At 46.3% G+C, this 24,489-nt stretch overlaps 1 protein-coding gene across 6 annotated transcripts in view; it reads right to left on the bottom strand.

Moving 5' to 3' along the window:
• Positions 1-1,593: 1,593 nt before the first annotated feature.
• Positions 1,594-24,489, bottom strand: part of XPO6 (exportin 6) — a 120,474-nt gene continuing 97,578 nt past the window's right edge. For 4 of the 6 annotated variants that reach the window (XM_036412841.2, XM_036412848.2, XM_045572519.1 and 1 more), the window contains 10 exons: positions 22,911-23,055; positions 20,318-20,464; positions 19,302-19,491; positions 10,993-11,148; positions 9,866-9,980; positions 9,526-9,697; positions 7,289-7,450; positions 3,968-4,066; positions 3,632-3,862; positions 1,594-2,175 (listed from right to left, as the gene is read on the bottom strand). In XM_036412841.2, coding sequence (XP_036268734.1) covers positions 2,056-2,175; positions 3,632-3,862; positions 3,968-4,066; positions 7,289-7,450; positions 9,526-9,697; positions 9,866-9,980; positions 10,993-11,148; positions 19,302-19,491; positions 20,318-20,464; positions 22,911-23,055 — 1,537 coding nt within the window. In that variant the 3' untranslated portion in view covers positions 1,594-2,055. The remainder of the gene's footprint in view (positions 2,176-3,631; positions 3,863-3,967; positions 4,067-7,288; positions 7,451-9,525; positions 9,698-9,865; positions 9,981-10,992; positions 11,149-19,301; positions 19,492-20,317; positions 20,465-22,910; positions 23,056-24,489) is intronic. The other 2 variants (XM_036412847.2, XM_036412842.2) reach the window with 1 other exon arrangement.

The raw sequence follows: 24,489 nt of genomic DNA, 5'->3' as shown, positions 1-24,489 counted from the left end.
GTGCGCGGGCCCACAGACCTGACGGACACCCAGGAGAAGCGGGCGTGGCCGGCAGCCAGGACAGCCTCCCACCCTCAGGCAGCTGGGAGGCAGCCCACCTCGTACACCACCCGCCATTACCCTTCCCCAGCCCTTCCTCAGAATGCAGACAATTCTGGGTCTGTCAACGGCCGTGAGCCATCCAATTCCCCCCTGGCTTAAGGCTTGCCCTTGTGCCAGGCCCCTGCAGTGCCGAGGAGAACCGGACCGGAGATCTGCCTGACACCCCCCCCCCCCGCTGACAGACCCTTTCTGCAGGTCACCGCCTCTGCTTGCACATCTCCAAGGACTGGTAGCTCACTGGCCACACCCATCCATCTCGGATCAAAAATCCTCCAACCCAGCCCTGGCCTGTTGGCTCAGCAGATAGTGTCGGCCTGCAGATGGAAGGCTCCCGGGTTCGAGTCCAGTCAAGGACATGTACTTTGGTTGCAGACTCAATCCCCAGCCCTGGTTGGAACCCATGCAGGAGGCAACCAATCTCTGTGTCTCTCACATCAATGTTTCTCGCTCTCCCCCTCCCTCCCACTCTCTCTAAACATTAGTGGAAAAATATCCTCAGGTGAGGATTAACAACAAACAGTCCTCCAACCAGCCCACCTTGCTCCCCACGGTCTTTCCTCTATCACCCCCAGTCCTGTCCAAGGAGGGGGCCCACAGACAACGAAGTCCACCCCCCCATCCACACTAGCCTTTCTAAAAGCCCTTCTCAATCCAGGCACAGACTGCCTGCTCTCCCCAGCACGCAGGTGGGGAGTATGTACAGCCCAGCAATGACTGCGGTTAACTCCTTCCTGGAGAAGTGTCAGTCCCCTCCTCCATAAACTGTGAAGTGGACTAGCGGGGGTGAGAGGCTGCAACTGACACAAAGGGGCTGCCTCTCTCTCCCACTCCTCCTCACTCCCCCATCCCATGGCTCCACCCCCCCACCAAACCCCCCCCATCACCAAAGTGATTCTTAAAGACCTCGAAGTAGAAGCCATCAGCCCCCAACACCCTCTTCCCTCCCCCGCCCCCCGAGTTCTACAGGAGCCAAGGGCCGCCCTGCCTTCAGGAAACACCCTCACTGCCCTGCAGGGAGCAAACCTCTCCCTGCAGGAGTGGCGGCCCCATCAGAACCACCTGGTCCTGGCTGTCTGGCCATTAGGACACCTGACCTGTTAGCCCAGAAACTTCCCACTCTCGAATGGCTGAGCGAGGCCCCAGCCTCACACACACCCATGAGCACTGAGCCCAGCCATACCCACCCTCGCCCAGCTACATGCCATCCCCCCCCCCCTTTCCTTGGGAGGGGCAGGGCACTGGCTCCCTTAGACTCCACACCCACTTCCACCTTAGGTTACCCGTCAGCGACATGAAGTTCCCTGCTGTCTGATTATGAGCAATGAGAACTCCGCATCCCCACCAGGGTTAGCAGGATGGCATCCAGAAGAGGGGGGCGGGGTGGGGGGCGCTCAGGCCCCGGCAAGATGGTCCTCTGCCCCTGCCCAGGACAGCCCCCCCGGACGCCAGCCCGGAGGGCTCGGCCTGAAGGAGCCCCCTCACCAGCATTTCTATGACAACAACATAGCTTTTTATTTTTTCATTAAGCTTCTTAGTCTCTTAGTATCACAATGGAATGATGAGAAAACAAAAAAGTCTCTTGAGTCTGCCCATCTCTAACCCAGAGCAGAGACTTCAAGGCCATCGGGGGAAGGGGTGGTGGAAGTGCCAAAATTCCAACGTCACCTCTCTCCGTGGCGACGAGGCCGGAGGGGGCAGGGGTGGAATGTGAGAAGGTGGCACTGTCCCAGCGGTCCTTGGCGTTTGTGTCATGACTGACATGTGATGACCTGCGCAGAGCAGCCGCGGGCTCTCCTGGTGCGGGCCACATGCCCTCCGTCTGCGCAGACGCCCGAGCTCTCCTGCCAGTGCTGGGCAGTGGGAGAGCTGCGTGGAGGGCGGAGGGCGGGCCGGCTGCTCAGGTGTGTGAGTCCGAGGGGTCCCCGAGGCTCGTCCGGGAGGGCGCCTAGAGCTTCACGGTGCCGGGCGGCAGGCTGTCGTTGCAGAGTCTGTAGTAGCGCAGGTCGTTGACCAGCCTGTGCACATTCTGGGTGAACGAGGGCAGGTCCTGGAAGGCATGGGCACAGCTACAGCCTGGCCGCACCCAGCACCCCGTCACCCACCCGCCCACCAGCACTCCCACCCCAGGGCGCACTCGAGTACGCAACGGGCCACTTCCGCTCCCTCCCGCACGCGTGAGCGCACAGGCACCGCGGGGAGAGAGGGCGAGGCTGCCCTCGTGTGCACGGCCAGGCTCGGAGGCGCGGAGGTTGGGAAGCCGGCCTCAGTGACAAGGCGGAGGGAAAGGGGCACTGGTCAGGCTGCCAGTGTCTCCCCCACCGAGTCCTGTCCAGCATGTCCACAGACTCTCTTCCCAGTGCTCCAGGCAGGCCTGCCACTTAAGGGCGACACCTGGCAGGAGCCCACCTGTACTTGTAATCTCACCTGCTAACCACCACAGACGGCGAAGAGAGGGATCCTTGCAGCTGAACCCACACCCTACCAGGTGGCACTAGGAGGGGGCCGAGGCTGCACCTCATCTTTACAGCGTGAATACAGATGCTGGACCACCCAGCAAAGCCTGAGCAACGCCAGTGGCTCCCTGCCACAGCGTGGGCAGCTCCACCTGAAGCTCCGCTGGCGGGGGCTCAGGGAAGAGCGAGGCACCTCCAGCCGCCCCCTCCCTCCTCTTCAAGCTGCAGCGCAAGGCCTGCCTCTGCCCAAAGCCCTCAGCCGTCCGTTTCCTGGCTCCTAGGGGCAGGTCCGCGCCCCTCCGCTGAGCTCTCAGAGCCCTGCCCACCAGCTGTGGACAGTGCACGCAGCCCCTGCAGCCAGAGCGCCGGGCCCGGCCCGGCCCCTCTCTCCCATTCCCTAGTTCTGTACCTGCCAACTGCCGGCTGGCCTTTCTGAGCATGGGTTCGCCTGGGAATGGGGTTAACAGGGCCCATGCATCAGAAAGCCAGTAAGGTCTGTGTCAGGCTTCCCAACAGTGCTTTATGAAGGCAGAGATGGTGCCCACCCTGCCCAGGCCCTGCGAGGAGCTGGCTTCAACCAGACAGTGAGTGAGTGAGGGATCCTTTACGTCCTCCTCAAGAAAACATACCAGCGGGTCTCTTAAACCAGCGGCTTCCAAATTCCAGCCTGAACGTCCTGGTGGAGCACAGGTATCACTGTCTGTGTGTTAAGTACCAGGAGCTCTGAGGCATGACTAAATGTGGAACCCACTGATAACGGCATCGGGAGAATCTGATCGCTGAATATCAGAATTTGGACTCCAGGGCAGCGGTCGCCAGCTGGTGGTCTGCGGACCTGGTGGCCCGTGAGGTCCGAAAGGCTGGCGACCGCTGCTCTAGGAAAGAAAGGCAACCCAGTGGCTGAAGCTTTGAGCCCCGGAGCCAACAGGTAGGTGCCAGGGAAGAAAGACTTTGGAAAACAGGAGCCGAGTCTAAGAAAAGCACGCGCTGCCTCGAAGCCACAGGGGTTAAACCACACAGGAAGGCAGCCTGCCCCGCCCGCACCGCCCTCCCTGCAGCCTGGCCTCTCTCCTCACCCGATCCATCTTGAAGTTCCGGCCCAGCACGTTTTTCTGGTTGGCATCCACGCCGGCACAGCCGCTCAGGAACTCGGGGAGGAAGGCTGCGAAGAAGCCGTCGAAGTCCACAGAGGCCATGTTGTAGATGGCGACCCCGATCTCCTCCTGCAGGAGGTCGTGGGACTTGTGCACCAGCACCTGCAGCAGCACGTTCACAAACTGGAACAGCATGGTGGTCCGGAAGACCTTCTGCGGAAGAGCCAGAGTGACGTGGCGGCCGGGGCTGGGGGCCTCTCCGGGTCCGCCCAGGGCCAGCGCCGAGGATGAGGAGCCTTCTGGGAAATGGGCACTCACCTTGTGGTACAGCTTCTGCTTGGTGTTGAGTGTCTCCAAGTAGAAGAGGTTTTGTTTAAATAGGTGGATGTCAGGCTGCAGAAAGGACTGTCCAAAAGCCTGTCCAAGAAATAAGACCACCGTTCTACTGGCAGCACAGAACACCGCCAGGCCCTCTGGGCACCCTCCCCACGAGGAGGAGATACCCGGGGGGGCTCCTCTGCACCGCCAGGTCTCAGGAATGGTCCATGGAGTCTTGTCTCCTAAGTCCTTCCACGGGGCCCGACTTCTTCTGGCCCCACCCCACCCTGTGAGAGCTTGTTCGGAGGCTCCAGCGGGGGGGCGCAGCTACTCATACGCCCTGGACCAAACACCGGTTCTCTCCCCGGGGGGAACGCCACGCTCTTTGACCGAGCACACAGCTTCGGGAGGACGCACATGGGTCGGTGAGGGAGGAGGGGACACCCGCCTAGCCAGCCATATCAGCCGAATCAACCCTGGCGATCAATGGGGTGACATGTCACAGCCAGATCGCCCTCACATCCTCATCCTACATCTTTTGTAATGAACCTCTAGACTCCTTCAGGAAGACTTATCTTTGAAGCAAAAAGCTAAAAACTAAGACAAACAGCTAAGCCTCCCCTCAAGCCAACCACTCACAACTCCCATAAGCCCTCTCCCTGGTATCCCAGGTCTTACAAAACAAAATCCTTAGAGGCTCGTCATAACCAGCTGCCTCTGTCTTAGAATTACCGTAAGCAATAGTAAATTTTTAAACTGCTTTGCAATTTCTGGGCTGTAAAAGTTAGAACCTCCCCCACAAAAAACAAAAACAAAACAAAAAGCACAAACACACCACAAAGAGCCTTGTGCCGATGAAGACGGGGAGAGTGGGGCAGGCCAATGATAGGCAGACCAGTCATGTGCAGGACACCCCCCAGAATAAGCCAGGGACGGCCTTTTCATTCTGTCCTAAGCTACAAGGGTCTTGCAACTCCTGCTGCAGTGATCTCTATGCCCACTGGCTTCCATTCATTTTTCAAGTGTGGTTTACTAAGTCTAACACAGAGTAAAATCCTCCCACCACCCCACTCTGAGGGTCACCTTTATATAATTCTGACCCACACACCCAGTGTTAACCACCATCACAATGGAGATAAGAACCTTCAGCTCCTCAAAGTTCCCTCCAGCCTCAGGCAACCACTGCTCATTTCCTGTCCGAGGCCTGCCTCTTCCAGAACATAATAGAATGCAATCATGCCAAGCGTGTCAAACTTGCTTAAATAAATGAGGCATGTGGCCCATTGACCGCGAGTTTGACATGCTTGAATTGTAGACAGCCTTCTGAATCCAGCTTCTTCACCTACCATAAAGTAACATAATGTATTTACACTGCCGTTAGTACGTTCCTTTTTTTTTTAAATTAAATATCACCTGAGGATATTTCTCCATTGATTTTTTCGGAGAGGAAGAGACAGAGCGAAACATCAATGTGAGAGAGACACACTGATTAGGTATATGCCCTTGACAGGAATTGAACCCAGGACCCTCAAGTCCGAGGGCCAATGCTCTATCTACTACCCTGTTTCCCCGAAAATAAGACAGTGTCTTATATTAATTTTTGCTCCCAAAGATGCGCTAGGTCTTATTTTCAGGGGATGTCATATTTTTCCATGAAGAAGAATACGGTACACATTTATTGTTAAATGAAAATAAAGGAAATTTATTACCTGTATACGGTATGGTAGTACGGTAGTTGTCAACACAAACCAGACAAACTGTGAATCCTACAGTATCAAGAATTTACTCATTTATTCAATGACAATCATGTCATCATCATCTGGAACATCATAATAACAATCCAATTCCTGAATTTCCTGGTGAATTTCTTGTGACTCCATTTCTTTCAGAATCAGTGGACCAAATCTCTCATGTGTAGCAATAGCATTCTGTGACAGAGCCTAGGGGGGGGGGCCTTATTTTCAGGGGGATGCCTTATATTTCACTCAGAAGGAAACCTGTAAGTAGGTCTTATTTTTGGAGGATGTTTTATTTTCGGGGAAACACGGTAAGCCAAACCAGCTAAGGCTGTTTCTTTCTTTCTTTTAATCCTTACCTGAGGATATGTTTATTGATTTGAAGGTGAGAGGAGACAGAGAAGGAGGGAGGGAGGGAAGAGGAGAGAAAAAAAACATCAATGTGAGAGAGAAACATCTATCAGTTGCCTCTTGTATGCCTCCAGTGGGGAATCAAATCCACAACCCAGCTATGTGCCCCGACTGGGAATCGAACCCGCAACCCTTTTGTGTATGCAATGATACTCCAACTGTCTGAGCCACCCACCCGACCAGGGCAATATGTTCCTTTGTATTGTTGAGCAGCAGGCTCTTACATGCATGCATCACTATTTACTCACTACCAGCAACAGGTATTTGATTTGCTTTAGGAAATATTTTTAAAAGCCACTGTAAATTCCTGTGCACAGGTGAATGTATGTTTTCATGTGTCTTGGGTAAAATACTTAGCGGTGGAAACTATTTTCCAACGTGGCTTTTACCAATACTGTCTACCAGGCTTCAAAGCGAGGACAGAGGTTAAGAGGAAGGCAGAGGAGGCAAACACTTAGCACTCCACACCGAAGCCCGAGTTGGGAGCTGGCGATGGAAGTTCAGCGAAGTGATTGCAGGAAGCCCGGGGTAGGCAGGGGCTTTTCCAGAGAGATCCCCACACAAGGGGTCTGGGTGCATGTGTGCTGGTGGGAGCTGAAGGGTGAGGAAAAGCAAGCACTGAAAAAACAAAAGAAAACCTTGCACTTTAGCCTAGACTTGGAACACGGATTGTCTGTATGCACTGAGTGCAGAGCCCGAGCAGCACGGACAGCTGCGGCCATTTAAGGGGAGGCCTCGTCTTCCACAGCAGGTGTGGCCGCCCCCGAGAGCCCGCTCCCTAGGCTTAACAGTCACACCTGATCTGAGAGGGACCCGAGGCACAGGCAGCGCTTCTCCCAATTCTGTCCTAGCCAGAATCCTCTCTACAGATGCGGCAGGGGCCCCTCCTCCAGAAACTCCGAGTCAGCTGGCTTCCCGTAAAGACAGCCTGTGATGCGGATGCCATGTCATCCCACTGACACCTGGAGACTGAGGTTCTGAGAAGTGAACTAAGTGCACAGTGCTGAGAGGCCGCACTACAGGCTTCGGAGGCGGTACTTGTCGAAGTGGGCACGTTAGGAAAAGGTACTGAGCGTCAGAGAAGCCAAGGACTGACAGCACCGGACCCAGGGGTCCCGAACGAGGCCTGTCTGTTCTCGGGCCACAGGCAACCTCAGCAGCTCTTCTACGTTACCTGCATGATGGCACTGAACTGAGGCTCGTTCTCCATCTGCTCCTCGGCAGCCCCCCTCTGGACACTCGCCAGGACAGTGGACTTGAAGAAGTACCTCCAGTTGTGATGGAGTGTCCGGAAAAGGAGCTCGAACAGCTCAGCCTTCACGTCAGGGGAGGGGCGCTGCAGAGACACACAGGGACCGTCAAACCTTCCCCTCTCGCGGCTCAGGACTCACTCACACCCCAGGCCCAGAGCCACAGAGGTCTCACCGATGCCTGGCACAGCAAGCGGCCAGCTTCCCACCCACACCTGTCCTATCAGCGGGTCAGATCAAGAGTACTTGGCAGAGACGGGCTGCCTGAGACAGAATGCCTGGGTCGTGCCAAGGGGCCCTTTTCCGATGGAAACACTCAGGTTTTCAAGCTCAGAAAAGGCTATTAAATGGAAGAACAATTAGGAAAATGGCGTCTCTGTTCAGAAAGCAGCTCATCTCATCTATCATAGTCTTGGTAGTTGTTCCTTTTCCCAGGATAAACAATGCTGTGCAACTAACCTGCTGATCTTATATAACTCAGACGCTAGAGACAAGTAAGAAACCTTAAAGCAGATCTACCCTCCATAGAAAGTGGGCTTCAGGGGCACTTAGGAGCCACAGAAAGAAGCCTCAGAGGGTCTGGGGGAGGCAGCACCTCTGAGAGGGAGGGGAGCAGCCTGCAGGGCTGACTGCTCTCTAGGCCTGTCTCCTTTTTCACTGGCAGCTGGGATTCTGGGATGAGGAGATGAGTGGGAGGCAGTCTGCTCGGCAATATTTTCTAATTTGAACAAAAACCTCCAAGTCACTAGAGGGCATGGCGGGTCACATTATTCCAGATGGGTCTGGAGAATTCAAAATGATAAGGCCCTGATATATTTAATTCAGCTGATTAAGAAAAAATTGAGACAGAAGGCATGAGCTTCCAAGGCAGGAATCATTATAGGGCCCACGTGTGTTTAATGATGCAAAGCAAGTGGATTCACTTAAGCCTTAATTTAGACAGTTAAAAGGTTAGCTCTTATTTACGGAACTATTACATAAAATTTAGTTAATCTACTCATTCTGGATCTTGTCATGCTGTGTCCATCTGTTCTTCAGGAAGAACAGAGGCTTGCTGTAACAAGGAAAGCTTTGGATCGTTCTGAAAACTTGCCTTGTATCCTGGAGATCATGAATGCTCTTGATAGAAAAAGTACATCCTATATTAGGGGTGTCGAACTCAATCAGAGAAGGGGCCAAAATCTAAAATCCAGCCTAAATCGCGGGCCGAATGGTTTACTGAACAATCATAAACTGTCATTATGATGGAAACGCAGCGGAGTGCAGTGATGACAGCGCAGTGCGGGCCACATTGCAAGGCCTGGCGGGACGGATTTGGCCCGCGGGCCTTGTGTTTGACACATGTGTCCTATATAATAAAAGGCTCATATGCAAATCAACCAAACAGAGGAATAACCGGTTGCTATGACACACACTGACCACCAGGGAGCAGACACTTGATGCAGGAGCTTCCCCCTGATGGTCAGTGCGTTCTCACAGGGGGAACGCCCTCCAGGAAGAAGCTGGGCTCACAGGTTGGCAAGTGCAGTAGCAGTGGCGGGAATTTCATGCACCAGGCCTCTGGCTTAACAGACTTCCTCTTGCAATCTGCTCTATTGTTACAATGTTTGCTGTAGAAAACTATATATTCACCTAAAGTTATAAACTGTTTGCCAGGGAGGTTGATCTTTACCAATTAACCTTGCTTACACTAGACTAGGTCTAACTAACTCAACCAATATAAAAATATTGTACCAAGCTAAAGGCATTCTTTTTTTTTTTTTTTAATATATTTTATTAAATTTTTACAGAGTCCTCTCTGTAAAAGGGAGAAGGATAGAGAATTAGAAACATCGATGAGAGAGAAACATTAATTAGCTGCCTCCTGCACACCCCCCACTAGAAATATGCCCACAACCAAGGTACATGCCCTTGACCGGAATCGAACCAGGGACCCTTTAGTCTGCAAGCCAACACTCTATCCACTGAGCCAAACCCGTTAGGGCTAAAGGCACTCTTTCTTAGAAAAATAAATACAAATAATAAATAAATAAATAAATAAATAAATAAATAAATAAATAAATAAAATAAAATAAAATAACAAATTAACTTTAGAACACAATTCCTTTTCCTTACTATTTCATTCCCTCCCCAATTGGAGGAGACAAGCCGAGCCGCATACCTCGGCGATGATGGGATACACCTGCTCCATGCTCAGGGAGATGATGCTGGGGAGGAAGGGCTTGAACACCTGGCCGGGCTCCTGTACCACCACCTGCAGGATCTTCAGGAACTTCTCCACCACCCGGCAGCCAGTGCTGCCTTCGTGGAGGATGCTCTCGGCTAGTTGTTCTCTGCAGACAAAGAAACCACACAGTAGCCAAGGAATGTTTCTCTGGGACCAGCATGACACCAACACTGTGGCAAGTGAAGAAGAGGAGCAAAAAGTCCCACACTTCGTAGCTGGGCCCTACCACTTCCCCTTGAAATTTGAAAACCATGGACAACAAGTGTGTGGTTACCTGGTAAACATATTGAGGAAAGTCTGTATGATCTGTTCAGTGAAAGGCACACCCATCTGTACTCTAAGGCCTCGAAACAAAGTGAGGAAAAAGCTCAGCATCTCATCAGTCACATCTAAACAAAGGACAAAGCAAATGATCAGAGGCCTGCACACAGGGATAAACGGAAGCCTCTGGCTTGACAGACTTCCTCTTGCAATCTGCTCTATCATCTCTCTAAGGCTTCCTGCTGAAGAAATTTCCCCAACACCATCAGAGCTGGTGACGGAAAGTGGGAAATGATTAGGGACATGCTGAGAAAACAGCTCTGGTGTAGTGAGCCTCTGCTGATGGCTCCAGACAGGAAATGGAGCCTCCCTCCCCGCTCAGGCCCAGCCGAGTTCAGCGTTTTCACTGCAGATGGAGTGTTTTGCACACACACTGATGGGACTATTCAATAGGGTCGACACCAAAGTGCTGCAGCAGTTTCTCTCTGTGACCAACAACCCTGCAGTGAGGGTTAAGTCAGGATTAAATGACTAAGTGGACAATGAAGATATATTCAGATGGCTTGACCCTCATCCATTAAATACATTAATGCCAGAAAAGATTGGTTCCATTTAATGTAGTTTCACTTCCAGGTCTAAACAACCATCTTGTGTAGTATGTTTCAGCTCCAACCACACAAACTGCTTACAAAAGGCAATCAGTGAATTTTTGCTGACTCAGAAACCCCCAATATCTCCTACCACTGTAAATGCTCTCACATACCTGCAGAGCTAGACAGAACCCTTAGTGACAACAGCAGAGCGGGGTGCAGCAGACCCACCTTGCCATGTGTGTAAGTAAATAGCATTTGTGGAAAAAAGGTCTCTTTCCTCTCCTGTATAATGAACGCCCCTTTACTCTCAGCCATTTAGCTCCACACGGGAGAAGGCAAAGCCTTCAAAATAAAAACGAGGCAAGTAACTCAGTGCCACCTGACACAGGTGCAAAGCCCACGTGAAGGTTCCCTGGGGCCTGAGCCCCAGACCCCCACATAAACCTCACTGCCCTCTGCCTTCAGTCAATGCCTGAACTGCTGACGGGGGCGCTCTACAGAGCTAAGCAGTGACTGGCCCCCTATGCAGCCTGCGGCCAGCTCCTACCTGACTGATGGATGAAAGCTGGAAAGAGGGCCAGGGAGACCTGAACGGATTCCTGCAGTGACTGGTAGCAGATCTGCCGGGACTTGGTAGATTCCCCGGAGATGCTCTCCACGATATCTTCTAAGACACTAAGTGTCTGGTGGATAATCACTTTGGCTGCAAAGCAAGATTAAGTTGCATGTTATGACTTGTCTGACGATTAAGAGTAACATAAGGGAAGGAGAAGAGATCTGCAAGGGTAGTTAGAGGACAGTGACACAGACATAGTCACAGTGACACGGGAATAGTCTCTCTTGATTTTTTCTCTCTCTCCAGTTCCTCCCCTCTCCTTTCCTACCTTTCCTTCCTCCCCCCCTTTTTTACTGTCAGAACTCCAGGTGCCCGCTCAGTTTGTCCCTCTATCCTGCTTCTACCCACCAGAAACAAGTCCACAGAGAAGGAAAGATCAAATGTAGCCTCAGGTTAGGTGCCTTAGACTTAAGCCTCTAAAATGGTGAACGAACTGGAGAGAAAACCAGGGTCATAGTAATTACCACAGGCAAGAACGGGCACATGCAGATCAAACACTCTCCTTCAACTCCAAATCTGGCCCTCGCCTGGTAATCCACACAGCATTGCCACGCACATCATGAAATAAAGTAACCTCACTTCACAACGTGCTGGGAAGCCCTGAAGGGGGACCTCTCACACATGCACCACTAGTTGCAGCCTACATAACCAGCAGAAAGAAGGTAAGAATTATTTTGACAAAGGAAGTCATTTTTCATTAGCAATTTCATCTGCTTTCAAGAGAAAAAGATCCCTCCCTGCCCCAGCAATAATGCACTAACCCCCACTTGCACCAAATGAGAGAGAAACTGCTACCACCTCAAACTCTTGTTCTCCTACAATGAACTTCAGTTCAGAACAACCCTCCCCACCCTAGTTTCCTCCTAAAAGCTAATAAAAGCTGACTTAGCCTTTGTCTCTTCGAACTTGCCTGCAGCTTGCTACATTTTTCTTGTTCCATATTGCAATTCTCTGCTACTCCCTAATCACATTTTGCTGATACAATAACTGGCTGTTTATTCTTGAGATGACATTATGTGGTGTCAGAAGTGAGACCCAAAGGAGACAAACCCCTGAGGACCTAACGACCCCCAATACTAGGGGAGGCATCCCCTTGAGCCTTTTGGGCTCTACACTTCCACGAACTGTTTTTTTTTTTCCTTTTGGTTAGATGAATGTGTAAGATGCCCAGCTCCCTCCCTTTAGTTAAGCTCTCTCACTTTATCTGGGACCTATTTAAAGGTTTCAAACTACCCTGGCTGGAGTGGTCAGGAGTTAAGAGTGTCAGCCCAGACAACGAAGGGTCTCAGGGCACATACCACGATTGTAGGTTCGATCCCGGTTGTGTGCTGGAGGCAACCAATCAATGAAAAAAATATCATCAGATGAGAATTAACCAAAATAATAGTAATAAAGGTTTTATCCTTTCTGTTCTTATCAAGACACTGCTCTTCCTGGTGAGTACCTCTTTCTGTTTGGGATTACAATGGCCATAACTAATTGTTTTAAATTAGTCCACCTTAAGGGGCACCCTTAAAGAGAGAATTCCACTCCTCTGGGAGACAATGAAATGAATCCTTTGGTTGGTATGCAGAATCTTTTTTTTTTTTTTTAATTTATTTTATTGATTTTTTACAGAGAGGATGAGAGAGAATCATCCATCAGCTGCCTTTTGCACATCCTCTACTGGAGATGTGCCCGCAACCCAGGTACATGCCCTTGACCGGAATCGAACCCGGGACCTTTCAGTCTGCAGACCGATGCTCTATCCATTGAGCCAAACTGGTTTTGGCAAGTATGCAGAAGCTTTTAAGGGACAAGTAACTTGAAAAAGAGCTTTAAAAAGGATCCTTACAGCATGCAATTTTTAAAAATCTTTACTTTAAAACTTTAGCCATCTAAACCAGTAACCTTAACTTAGTCCACCTGCCAAAAACACAATTTGGGTTCAACTATTCTTCTGAACTTTATGCCTGAGACATGGCTAATATTTTTAAAAATCAGTTTGTATTGTGTGTATGTGTGTGTGTGTGTGTGTGTGTGTGTGTGTGTAATATCTTCCTATCTCTGAATGGTATTACCAAAACTTATTTGTAATGTATTCAATGAGTTTTAAAAGATTAAGCATTAATATAAATTAAGGATACTTTCAGAAATATAGTCCAAACTAATCTAAATGAATTTCAGGGAATATATTCAACATTAATGTTAGTTCCAGGTTGTTGGTTTAATTAAAACAGGCATGTCTTTCGAATTATTTACTTTCATTTTACCTAGATTTACTGAAAAGTCAAATAAGTTCATATTATCTCTATTATGAAATTTGTCAGCTAGGAAATTAAGATAATGGTTAGCTGGTTTAATGTCCAATCCAAGCATAATTGTTAAAAACAAGTAACTTAAAGAAATACAAAGAAGATCAAACTAAGTAACAGATATTCATTGAATATCTAAATCACTTCCAATTAGATAAACATTAAATGCTAAAAATAAGTATAATCATTTTTGGCATTTTAATTTTGCCCCCAAAAAAGTTTATGATGAGAAAAAATATACTTCCAAAAATTTTGAAATGTATTTATAACTTTGTTAACTTATTATTGAATGCAAATATATTAAAAACAGTCACAACTGCTTGCTTTCTACTTTTCACTGAAAGCAAAGATTCTAAACAGTTTAAAAAGTTGGAAGAGCTAAAAATACAAATGAACCAAAGAGAAAATGTTAACACTTGAGTAATAAGCATGAACTAATTCTGCACAAACGATGAGCATCAATGCTGAGAGAATGCAGACAAAGGAGCAGGCCGGCCTTTGGAAGCAGGCACGAGCTCCTAGGAGAGTTTCTCCTACCACAGAAAGACTTCCTGGTTCTCAAACTGTGGTGAGAGATTATTGGTGAGTGATGATTAACATTTACTTAAGTAGAAAATATACATAGTATCTATATTTGCCTATATTGACAAATGTAAATTACATATCTTTAATTCTATCTATAATTTAGGTTATAGATTATCTATATATAAATAGAATAATCTTATAAAATGCAAAATGGGGTGCATGCATGGCATATACTGAAAATAGTAAAGACATGTCCATTTATTAAACTTATTTGTTACTTATGGGCCATAATATACACTATATTCCTTGCTATGAAATGACCCCACATATTTGAAAGCCGTTGCTCTTATACCACAGTGAACTGAGCAAACCAAAGTGTCTGCAGGGGCTGAAAGGCCATACACGAACAAGCACCCTTTCTGTCCTGTCACACACAGTGCTAACTCAGGCCAGGCTATAATCGCTCTTTGATAAGCTCATACTCTGTTGCCTTGTCTTTCTAGATTTGTAGCCAGGCAGTAACTTTATTTAGAACTTCCCCATTTCTTATAATTATTTGCAGGGCCGGAAATTCTGGTGGTGGCTTCCAAGATATTTATAGGTCTGCCATAGTTTAGTTGTCCCATCTTTCAAATCTTCATTCTCCCTACTCAACATGAGCAATACTCTTCAGCAGTAACGTCGGCATCCTACTGCCCATCTGTTCTAATCATCCCAGCTCACAAAGACATGAATGAATATAATCCCAGAAAGCATGTGGCTGATTTTAACTATGTTATGTAGTTTACATTCATTTAATGTAACACAAGGCAATTATGTTATCCTTAAGAGTAAGCCTGCAGTTATTCTGTAACAACTGCCTTGAATCATTTTTCTTTTAAATATGTTTTTATTGATTTTTAGAGAGAGAGGGAGACAGAAACATCAATATGTTTTTATTGATTTTTAGAGAGAGAGGGAGATAGAAATATCATTGATTGGCTGCCTTCTACTTGCACCCATACGGTGGACTAAACCCAAAATCCGGGCATGTGCCCTTATAGGGAATCAAATCATGACCTCCCGGTTCATAGGTCAATGCTCAATCACTGAGCCACAACAGTGGGGGTCATTTCTGTTTTTAGATAGGCTTTATACGAGTGTTTAGAATGGAGGTCAATTTGAACCCAAAAATTGAAATTATCAGGAAAAGGGTTAATAAAACTAGAAAATAACAAAGGTGGAAAAAAATGACTATATATGAAAAGTAGGATGTGTATTTTTAATGAAAGAAGATATGAGGAATGGAGATACAGTTTTTGGTATGAGGGGAAGAAAAAGTAATTTTTGTCCTAACGTAAAATGAATGTCCCAAAACAAGAACAAAGATAAGACATAACCTAACTGGATATAAAAAGTCACAGGTTTATGGAAATCTAGAGAAAGGAACTGTATGTGGTGACTGGAGATTGAAAATCTAGCAACTATAGTTTGCTTGTTCTCGATTGCAATTGTCTGCTATTCCCAAATATAATTAGCTGTTTTACTTTTGAGGGTGACAACATCTACTGCTGATGTGTTCAAAAATAAAATTCTTAAATAAAGGGCCTGTGACAATAGGTACAATTATTATTATGCTGTATTATAGTATATGTCGCTGACAACATAAACTTTTAACAATACCCTAAGGTATGAGCTCACTGAGTGACTGCATACAGCGCACAGGGAAACAGAGCCAGTGGCCAGCAAACAGCAGGAGTCCAGAAGAAAGAGAGGGCCAGAGGATCCTGGATATGAAGGCAGATGATCACTAGATGGCCACATACACAGGTGGGATCCTGGTCCGTACACTGAGGAGAGTCAACAGCCCCCCACTGCGGGGTGGCTGTGATGATCGATGATCACAGACAAGGTTCAGAATAATCCTGGCAACATGACTGATTTGTTTGGTGTGCGCAACAGGAAATATTTCGCATTGGAGAACAAGAAAAATAGGTTTATTTGTGTTACGGTTATTAATTTGTGCAGTTATTCAGTGTCTGTTTAGTTAATGTGCAAGAAAAAATTATTAAATTTTATTAAAATGTTCCATTTTTTATGTTAATGATGACTCACTTATTTCAGATCTTTATATTTAGCATGTCTCTATCGAAATAAACCTGTTTCTATGAAAACTGAAGCTTTTGTTTTTTTGCAGCCCACATACTGTCCTAGTAAACTTAAACCTTGTTTTTTTGGCTTGTATTAGCCTTTGAGTTTAACATTCTTGACATGAAGCAATGCAATAGGAAGTACACATCACCATAGTATTTCTGCCAAAAATTGCTATGAGAACAAGATTATAGCATATCCCACTAAAACATAGGCCTGAAATCTTCAAACATGTCAATATCATGAAGAAGAAAAAAACAGGAATGCTTTTCTATATTAAAAGAGACTAAGATGTGGCAACCAAATACAATCATGATCCTTGATTGGATCCTGGATTTTTAAAAAGCAACACAGGACAGTTTGGTAATGACTAGGGAAAATGTGGACACATCTATAATATATTGTAGATGACATTATTATAACAATGTTACACAGTTTGGTTGTGTTAATGGTGTTTGGGTTATATATGAGAATATCTTGTTCTAAAAAATAAAGTTTAAATATTCAGGAATAAAGTACCAATGTCTGCAATGTACTATAAATGCCTCAGTTAAAAAGAAAAAGTACCCGGAGCAGCCAGGCCCAGAGCAGCCAGGCCCGGAGCAGCAGCAAGGCCTGTAGCATCCAGACCCGGAGCAGCAGCAGCCAGGCCCGGAGCAGCAGCAGCCAGGCCCAGAGCAGCCAGGCCCGAAGCAGCAGCATCCAGGCCCGGAGTGTTGTGGGGTCGAACCCTGGGTTCACAAAATGAAAGGAAAGAAGGAGCAATGCAGCCAATTCGGGTGCCAGAGTGTTAGGTCCGCCATCACAATGAACTCAGAGAAGCTCCTGTGTCCCTTCACCCAAAAGGACAGAGTTGCCCAGACGACAGCAAAGTGGGAGAAGAAAACTGAAAGCTACGCAAGGGACTGAGATGCCAGCATGGGGTCATCTGAAGAAATTAAAGACTGAAGTGGAAGCTACTTCTTTAATCATGTTCCTGCTCATGCTAGCGTCTGTTAGCTTCCAATCTTCTGCAAAGTCTTGTGCAGCAAGTCCAAGGACTTGAGTAAATCTACACCAGCAACAAAAGAGACTCATTTAGTAGCTAAAAATATTAATATGTCCATAATTCTGATTTCTCATTTTGTTGTTTTGCATTGGCATTGTTGTTATTATTTAATAGCCAGAGTTTTGCTCTTGACATTCAAGTTTTGAAAATAACATGTATGTAATTTAGTTTTTGCATTGGCATTGTTTGCAATTGTTTTTAATTTTAGAGCCCTATTATTAATGTTTAAATTTTATTTTAATTAGTAAAAAGGGTGAGGTGTAAAAAAAAAAAAAAAAAAAAAGGTACGTGTAAGTAGAAAAGAACACAAATATGGCAATATATTAACAATTGGTGAATCCTGGTGAAAGATACACAATTGTTTATTTTCTTATTTTTTCAACTGTCCTATAGGTTAGAAAATTTTTCAAAGTTGAGCCAGAAAAACCTTTCCAGGCCTTCATTTTATCTCTTGGAGAATGAGGATAATAAGCTATATAACCATGGACTATAGGGAAGACTAAATGAAATGTAGGAAGTTCTCAGCCCACACCTGGCACACAGTACACACTTGACAAATGCTATGTTTTTAATTCACTGTGGAAATCATTATACCTATTCAGCAAAATTTCCAGCACATGGTGGCATCACACTTTCCATCTGCTATGTGAACGATGGACACAGAATCATATGTCCTGGCCAACAAAATGAGTGCAAATAAGCATCACTTCTAAGCAAGAGCCCTTCCAGGTAACCACGAACCGAAACGGGCCTTTCATAAGCCTGGGTTCTTGAGTGACTAGAAGAGCAGAACTTTCCCAAACCCTGACCCAGGCTGGACACGCGAAATTAACAAGAAATAAGTGTTTTCCTAGAGTAAGCCACGAAGCTTTGGGGATTATTTCTCACACATAGCATAACCTAGCCTATGCTGACTGATGTAGTTGTAATATAAAGTAAGAAAGGAAGACCATTAAACTTTATAAAGCATGGTTCTATAGTAACTGTATGTAAACCCTGAGCAAGTTATTTAACCTTCCCATATCTTGTTTCCTCATGGATAAAATCAGGATAATTCACAGTACCTAACTCATAAGGCTGACCTGAGAATTAAATGGATGTAAAACACTCAGGGTCAGACAAATACCAGACGCTGACAGCTGACACTGGCACAGCCAGAGATTTGCTGATGGAAGATCACTAAGGCAGGCAAGCCCTTATGCAGTGAACCCTTAGTAATCAGCCCTTCATTCAACAAGCTATTTAAAATGGTTACTTTGTAAAGTATAAAACTGGTGAGATTTAAGAGTTTTTCTTTTCTACTTTAACTCTTCTAATATCTCCTTTTATTTTCCTTATGGATTAAGGTATTACATATGTGTCCTTATCCCCCCATTATCCACCCACCCCCCACTAATATTTTTGAGCAATGTTAGTGCTCCTAATTATAAAAGTAATGTTTTTTAAACATTGAGTGTTTATTATCATTTCTAACATTTCACATAGCATTTTTGTTAACATTCTATAAATAAGTTGGTCAATAATGTCCCACTGTTTTCTTATAGTGAAAACAGACTGCATTTTTAAGTAATTATTTCAGAAAGGTTTTTCAGAGAAATCTGATACCTTCTACTGAAACTATCGAGTTCTCTTGATTCATATTTTTCTGCCTCTTTAATATAAACAATCAACTAAAAGTGCCATTTGTGAAGATACCACACTCTTTCAAAGCCTCTGAAATATTTATTTGGAGAAAGGTTAAAGACAGTTTCAAGTAATTCTTAAACTCTTTACCCCCAGTGTGTATAGGTGAATTGTCCTGCTTGCTTATGCAACTATCTGGAATGGATCAATATACTGCAGGATTTTTTTTTTTTTTTTTTAGCCACAGCCCTTCAATAAACATTTTCCTCATTTTTTACATTTTAAACAAGAGAAGGGCCTACTGATGTGGCTCAGTGGTTGAACATTGACCTATCAACCAGGAGCTTATGGTTCAATTCCCCAACAGAAAAATCGAGGATGGTCAGCTCAATCTCCAGTAGGGGGCATGTAGGAGGGAGCCAATCAATGATTCTCTCTCATCAATGATGTTTCTTTCTCTCCCTCTCCCTTCCTCTCTGAAATCCATAACTTTCTTTTTTTTCGAGAGAGAGAGAGCGAGAGAGCGCGAGAGCGAGCCTGCATTCAGGAAACAGGTCTAGTTGAAGTGTTCACTGAATTCACCCATCTCCCCGGGATGCCCCTGCCCAGGGGGCACTTACTGTCATCCAGGGGCATCTTCCTCTGAGAGGCGGCGGCACTGGGTTTCAGGCTGCGATAGTCCCGGGAGAGTGCGAAGATGAGGTTGGCGTGGTTCATGGAGCGCATGGGCCACTGCTGCTCACTCTCCGAGAGGTTTGGGCACGGAAGCAGCAGGATGTTGGAGAGGGCTCGGCACACCAACACCTGGGCCTGGAAGAGACCCCAAAGGCACTCACGAACAACAGTCTTTAGCACCACGACACACCCTGAGCTCAGGCTCCAGGCTCCTTTCTTATAACCTGAACCTGGAGCTTTGGCCCGACTCTGCGGGAACCCAGGGAGGAAAGGAAAGTGAAGCACAGCCGAGGGCCAGCCAGTCTCAATAATTACCGCCGGTCCTTGAAGCATCACGGACGGGAACGTCCCAGTCCCTGATCTCACCAGTCTCTCTGCTGCTGCCTCTGACGCCCGCGGAGGCGCTACTCGGAGCAGGCTATTAAGAGGGTGCTGGTCCGAAGCAATTCGTTCACATCCAGGTGCTCTTACCTAACTGCTTTGACTCCCCTCTGACTCCAGCCGTTTTGTTTGTTTCTACACATCTAACCTGAGCTTCCTAGGACTTTAAGAGAATATATTTACCTGAGGCATCTCAACCCTCAGAAAACAAGCATGTAACAACAATAAACAGACGGTTTAAACCAAAAGAATGCAAAGGCTCTCACACCACCAGCCAGATCAATAGCTCTTAAAGCCTCATAAGCCTCATCTCAATAAATTAGTTAAAAAGTAAAATAAAAAGCAGCGCCAGCTCTGTTCCTAGGAGGAACTTTTTATGTCTGAATCCACACACAGTCTGCCATGATGGGAAGGACGTGGCGAGAGAGCACGGAGGCTGCATCCGTGACGCACGTGTAGGAAAGCCGTCAGCGGCTGCCTGTAAGCTCTGGGTGCAGGAAGAACGGCCTCCCTCTTCCTCCCAGCCTCCCTGAGGCTGAGCCGCACCACTGCGGTGACCCCAGGGTAGCCCCGGCCTCACCTTGTCGACAAGTCGCTGAGCAGAGGCATCAGTGATTCTGTTGAACACTTTCTGCACTGAAGGGATGCTGATCAGAAAGATGGGCCGCACAGTGGTGGCCAGTGAAACCAGCAGGTGGCACGCAGACAGCAGCAGCTTGTCTTGGACCTGAAGAGGGAAGAGGACATGGAGGCTTACTGTATCCTGAGATGGAATTAGAAGAACCTTGATGACGCAGCCACAAGCTAAATTCAGTTCTAATTAGTTCTCTACCAAACTGTATCACACAGGCTCTATCTCAAAGGAGTTTTCGTATGCTGATGCCCATCAAAAAGGCATCTTCTTGCCCTGGCTGGTTTTGCTCAGTGGATAGAGCATTGGTCTGAGGATTAAAGGGGCCAGGTTCAATTCTTCAAGGGCATATGTCCAGGTTACAGGCTCAATCACCAGTAGGGTGCATGCAAGAGAAAGCTGATCAATGATTCTCTTTCATCATTGATGTTTCTCTCTCTCTTTCCCTCTTCCTTCCTCTCTGAAAATCAATAAAAATATATTTTTTTTTAAAAAGAAATTACAATAACATTTTTTAAAATGACTCTTTTCCATGACCACAGCTCCTCCTTCCAGCTAGGATCACCATCTCCAGTTCCTCCTATTCATAGTCACTGGCATCTTTGAACTCAGGGAACCATTTCTTCACTATCAGCTCTTAAATCTCAAGGCAAACACCTTAGCATTTCATTCAAACAACTGCAGTCTATTCAACTCACTGCTCTTGTTCCAACCAAGCCAAGACCTATCTTCGCCCCGACCTTTGCTCTCCATCATCTATCATGCCAGGCTCTCCTACTTCCTTACCTCACATGCTAATAAAAAACATGATTCAAGTACCATAATGGTACTGTTCAAATTAACAAAAGGGAAAACTTTTTGTAGACAAAAAGACCGAATGTTGATAAAACTAGGGTGAAAAGAGCACAAAAAGAAGCCAAGGGCCCATAGAATGTCTAGGAAAGAAATCCTATATAAAGATAATATGCAAACTGACCCTAACAGCAGAATGACCAGTCACTATGACTCTTGCACTGCCCACCAGATGCTCAGCTGGCTCATGGCTGGCCAGTGCAGCAGCGGTGGCAGGAATCTCTCCCGCCTTCACAGCAGTGCTAAGGATGACTGACTAACAACTTAGGCAGGCTTAGGCCCGGGCCTAAGCGTTAGTCGGACATCCTCCGAGCACCCCGAACTGCCAGAGAGATGTCTGACTGCCAGCTTAGGCCTGATCCCCTGGGAAGCGGGCCTAACCTGGCAGGTGGACATCCCCCGAGACTCCCGCACTGTATCCCCTGAGATTGAATTAGAAAGGGGCTGAGGGACCCTCCTGAGTGCATGAATTTTCGTGCACTGGGCTTCTAGTATTAATACAATTTCCTAGAAGCACAAAACCTTTAACACTATAATCCCACTTATTCTAAGGAAATTACCTTAAAAAAAGTTAGTCATAAATACACACTTTTCAGAAGTATCTGTAATGGCTTTTTTCAAATGGCAGCTGTCAGTTGGAGCTGGTTTGGCTCAGTGGATAGTGTCAGCCTGCAGACGGAAGGGCCCTAGGTTCTGTTCTGGTCAAGGGCACATGCCAGGGTTACAGGCTCGATCCCCAGTAGGGGGCATGCAGGAGGCAGCCCATCAATGATTCTCTTTCATCACTGATATTTCTCTATCTCTCTCTCCCCTCTCCCTTCCTCTCTGAAATCAATAAAACTATAATTTTTAAAAATAAATAAATAAAATTTTAAAAAAAGGCAGCTATAAAAGTCCAGCAATGGCTAAATTATGTATGGAGTATTATTTACAAATTACAATTATAAACACAATAGAAATTTATGGAAAATAATACATTATCCTGTTAATAGTGGTACAAAATGCTATATATGACTATAACTATTTAGGAAAAAAAAAAAAGGCATGTATACACTCAATAATACAACCTGGACTTGCTGGAGGACAACTTAATAGAACCTATCAAAGTTTACATGGATATAACCTTCAACCCAGCAATTCCACTTGCAGAAATCCATCCTACAAGGATATAATATCCATCAATAAGGAAATTATAATATATCCCCATTACAAAACACGAGCAGTTTGACAAGCTGAAGCTACTTATACATGTAAAAGTCTCCGAAGCATACCTTTAAGCAAAAGCAGCTGTATCTGCAGCTAAATACAGACTTTCACTTGTGAATGTAAAAAGAAACATGTCTGAAGGATACACAACTGTGGACAGTGCTTACTGGGGAAAGGGAAATGTTTTGGAGGAAGAGATTAAACAGTACCATCACGTTTAAGTCTCTAACTCTGAACCATATTTTACTTTTTCACAATAAGCATGTGTTCATGTGGGACTTAGAGAACTAAAAATATAAAAGTTATATTTGCATTAAGTGGTTTACAACTAAAAGGAACATGAAATGGCATATAGTTATATTTCAGTGGTAAGAATGACAAGTCTACTACTATTAATATGTAGTATTTTGATAGAATAATAAAGGGGTATATGGACAAGACAGACTCAGGTAGGTAACAGGTGTAGCCTTTGCTTTTTCCAGACCTTGGTGCTGATTAGAGGGGTGACTGCATCCATGGTAGTGGAGATGAGCGTGACAAACTGCTGGCTGTTCTGCCGATGCGCTTCACTGCAATACTGTGCTAACCAGTGAGAGTACGCCTGCAGGGCGGCCAGGGACTGGGCATGCCTGCAAAAAGGAGAGAAGATGCGATTTTACATGTTAAAGTCAAATATATTAGCATTAAGTATTTTCATAGGAAGTAAAAACTCTATCCACTGTATTTACTATTCCAGGGTCTAACAGCATGCAATCAATAATACTTGCTGATATCAAACCTAAAAATTAAAACTCATCACCTAAATATTGCCATCAATGCCCAGAATACAAAAGGCAGTTAGTGCCGAAATTGGTTTGGCTCAGTGGTAGAGCGTCGGTCTGCGGACTGAAAGGTCCCAGGTTCGATTCCGGTCAAGGGCATGTACATTGGTTGCGGGCACATCCCCGGTAGGGGTGTGCAAGAGGCAGCTGGTCGATGTTTCTCTCTCGTCGACGTTTCTAGCTCTCTATCTCTCTCTCCCTTCCTCCTCTCTGTAAAATATCAATAAAATATATATATATATATATTTTTTTTAAAAAGGCAGTTAGTGAATGCCTATCAGATCTTATTTAATCTTTCTGTGACACGTGAGCAATCCTGAGGGAATCCTATACAGGGAGTACATGGAGAACATGGTGGACATCAGCAGCAGGCAGCAGAGCGTAGAAGATGGTGGGCGTCGGCCGGAGCAGGATGGTGGAGCAGGTCAGCGGGGGCGCCAGACCAAGGTGGGGCATTGGTTGCTATCATTGGGGTGAGCCTCTAGTGGTTACTGAAGATTCTTTGCTCCAGTGTGCTGTGGTCCTGTCCGGTACTAGCCCTGCTTGTATCTACTGCTGGCACCATCAGTGGGTGTGAGCAGCAGCTGCCAGCCCCGATCACACCTGAGGGCTTCTCCACCTCCCCTTACTCCTGAGGGGCAATCGGGATAGCAGCAGCCACTCGCACCCGCTGCTGGCACTGGCCCCAATCACTTCGTGCAGTCAACGGGTGCAAACAGAGCCCGTAGAGTCGGTGCATGGGAGCAGCAGCGGAAATGGGCTGCTGGGGGAAGGGTTGAGTGGGGGCAGGAAGGATGGGCCAAGACCCGCCCCTGTGCTCACCACAGCCTCAGAGCCCACAATTTCTTTCCAGGTTTACAAATTTGTGCACTGGGCTCCTAGTGAAAATAAAAAAAAACAGAACCAAAGAACTAGAGTGATAATGTGCTGAGACTCTGGGAACTAATAAAAAATGTAACATCCATAGCTACAGACCAGGGTGCAGACAACTACTATATATTTAGAGCTTTGTAATGAAGCTTACCCTAAGATTCACCATCAGATCCTATGCTTTCTCTGGCTAGGTACAACTCTAATTCTGGTTTTTCTAATTCTATCTTTCTTTTCCTGTTCATTAGCTGGCATTCTTCTGTAAAAAAAGAGTTTTCTCTCCCCATATTTATTTATTTATTTAAAATATATTTTTACGATTTCAGAGAGGAAGGAAGAGGGAGAGAGATATATGAAACATCCATGATGAGA

The sequence above is a fragment of the Pipistrellus kuhlii genome, unplaced genomic scaffold (genome assembly GCF_014108245.1).
Source record: "Pipistrellus kuhlii isolate mPipKuh1 unplaced genomic scaffold, mPipKuh1.p scaffold_m20_p_48, whole genome shotgun sequence".
Classification (NCBI taxonomy): Eukaryota; Metazoa; Chordata; class Mammalia; order Chiroptera; family Vespertilionidae; genus Pipistrellus; species Pipistrellus kuhlii.
This window is presented reverse-complemented; position numbering and strand designations above follow the sequence as displayed.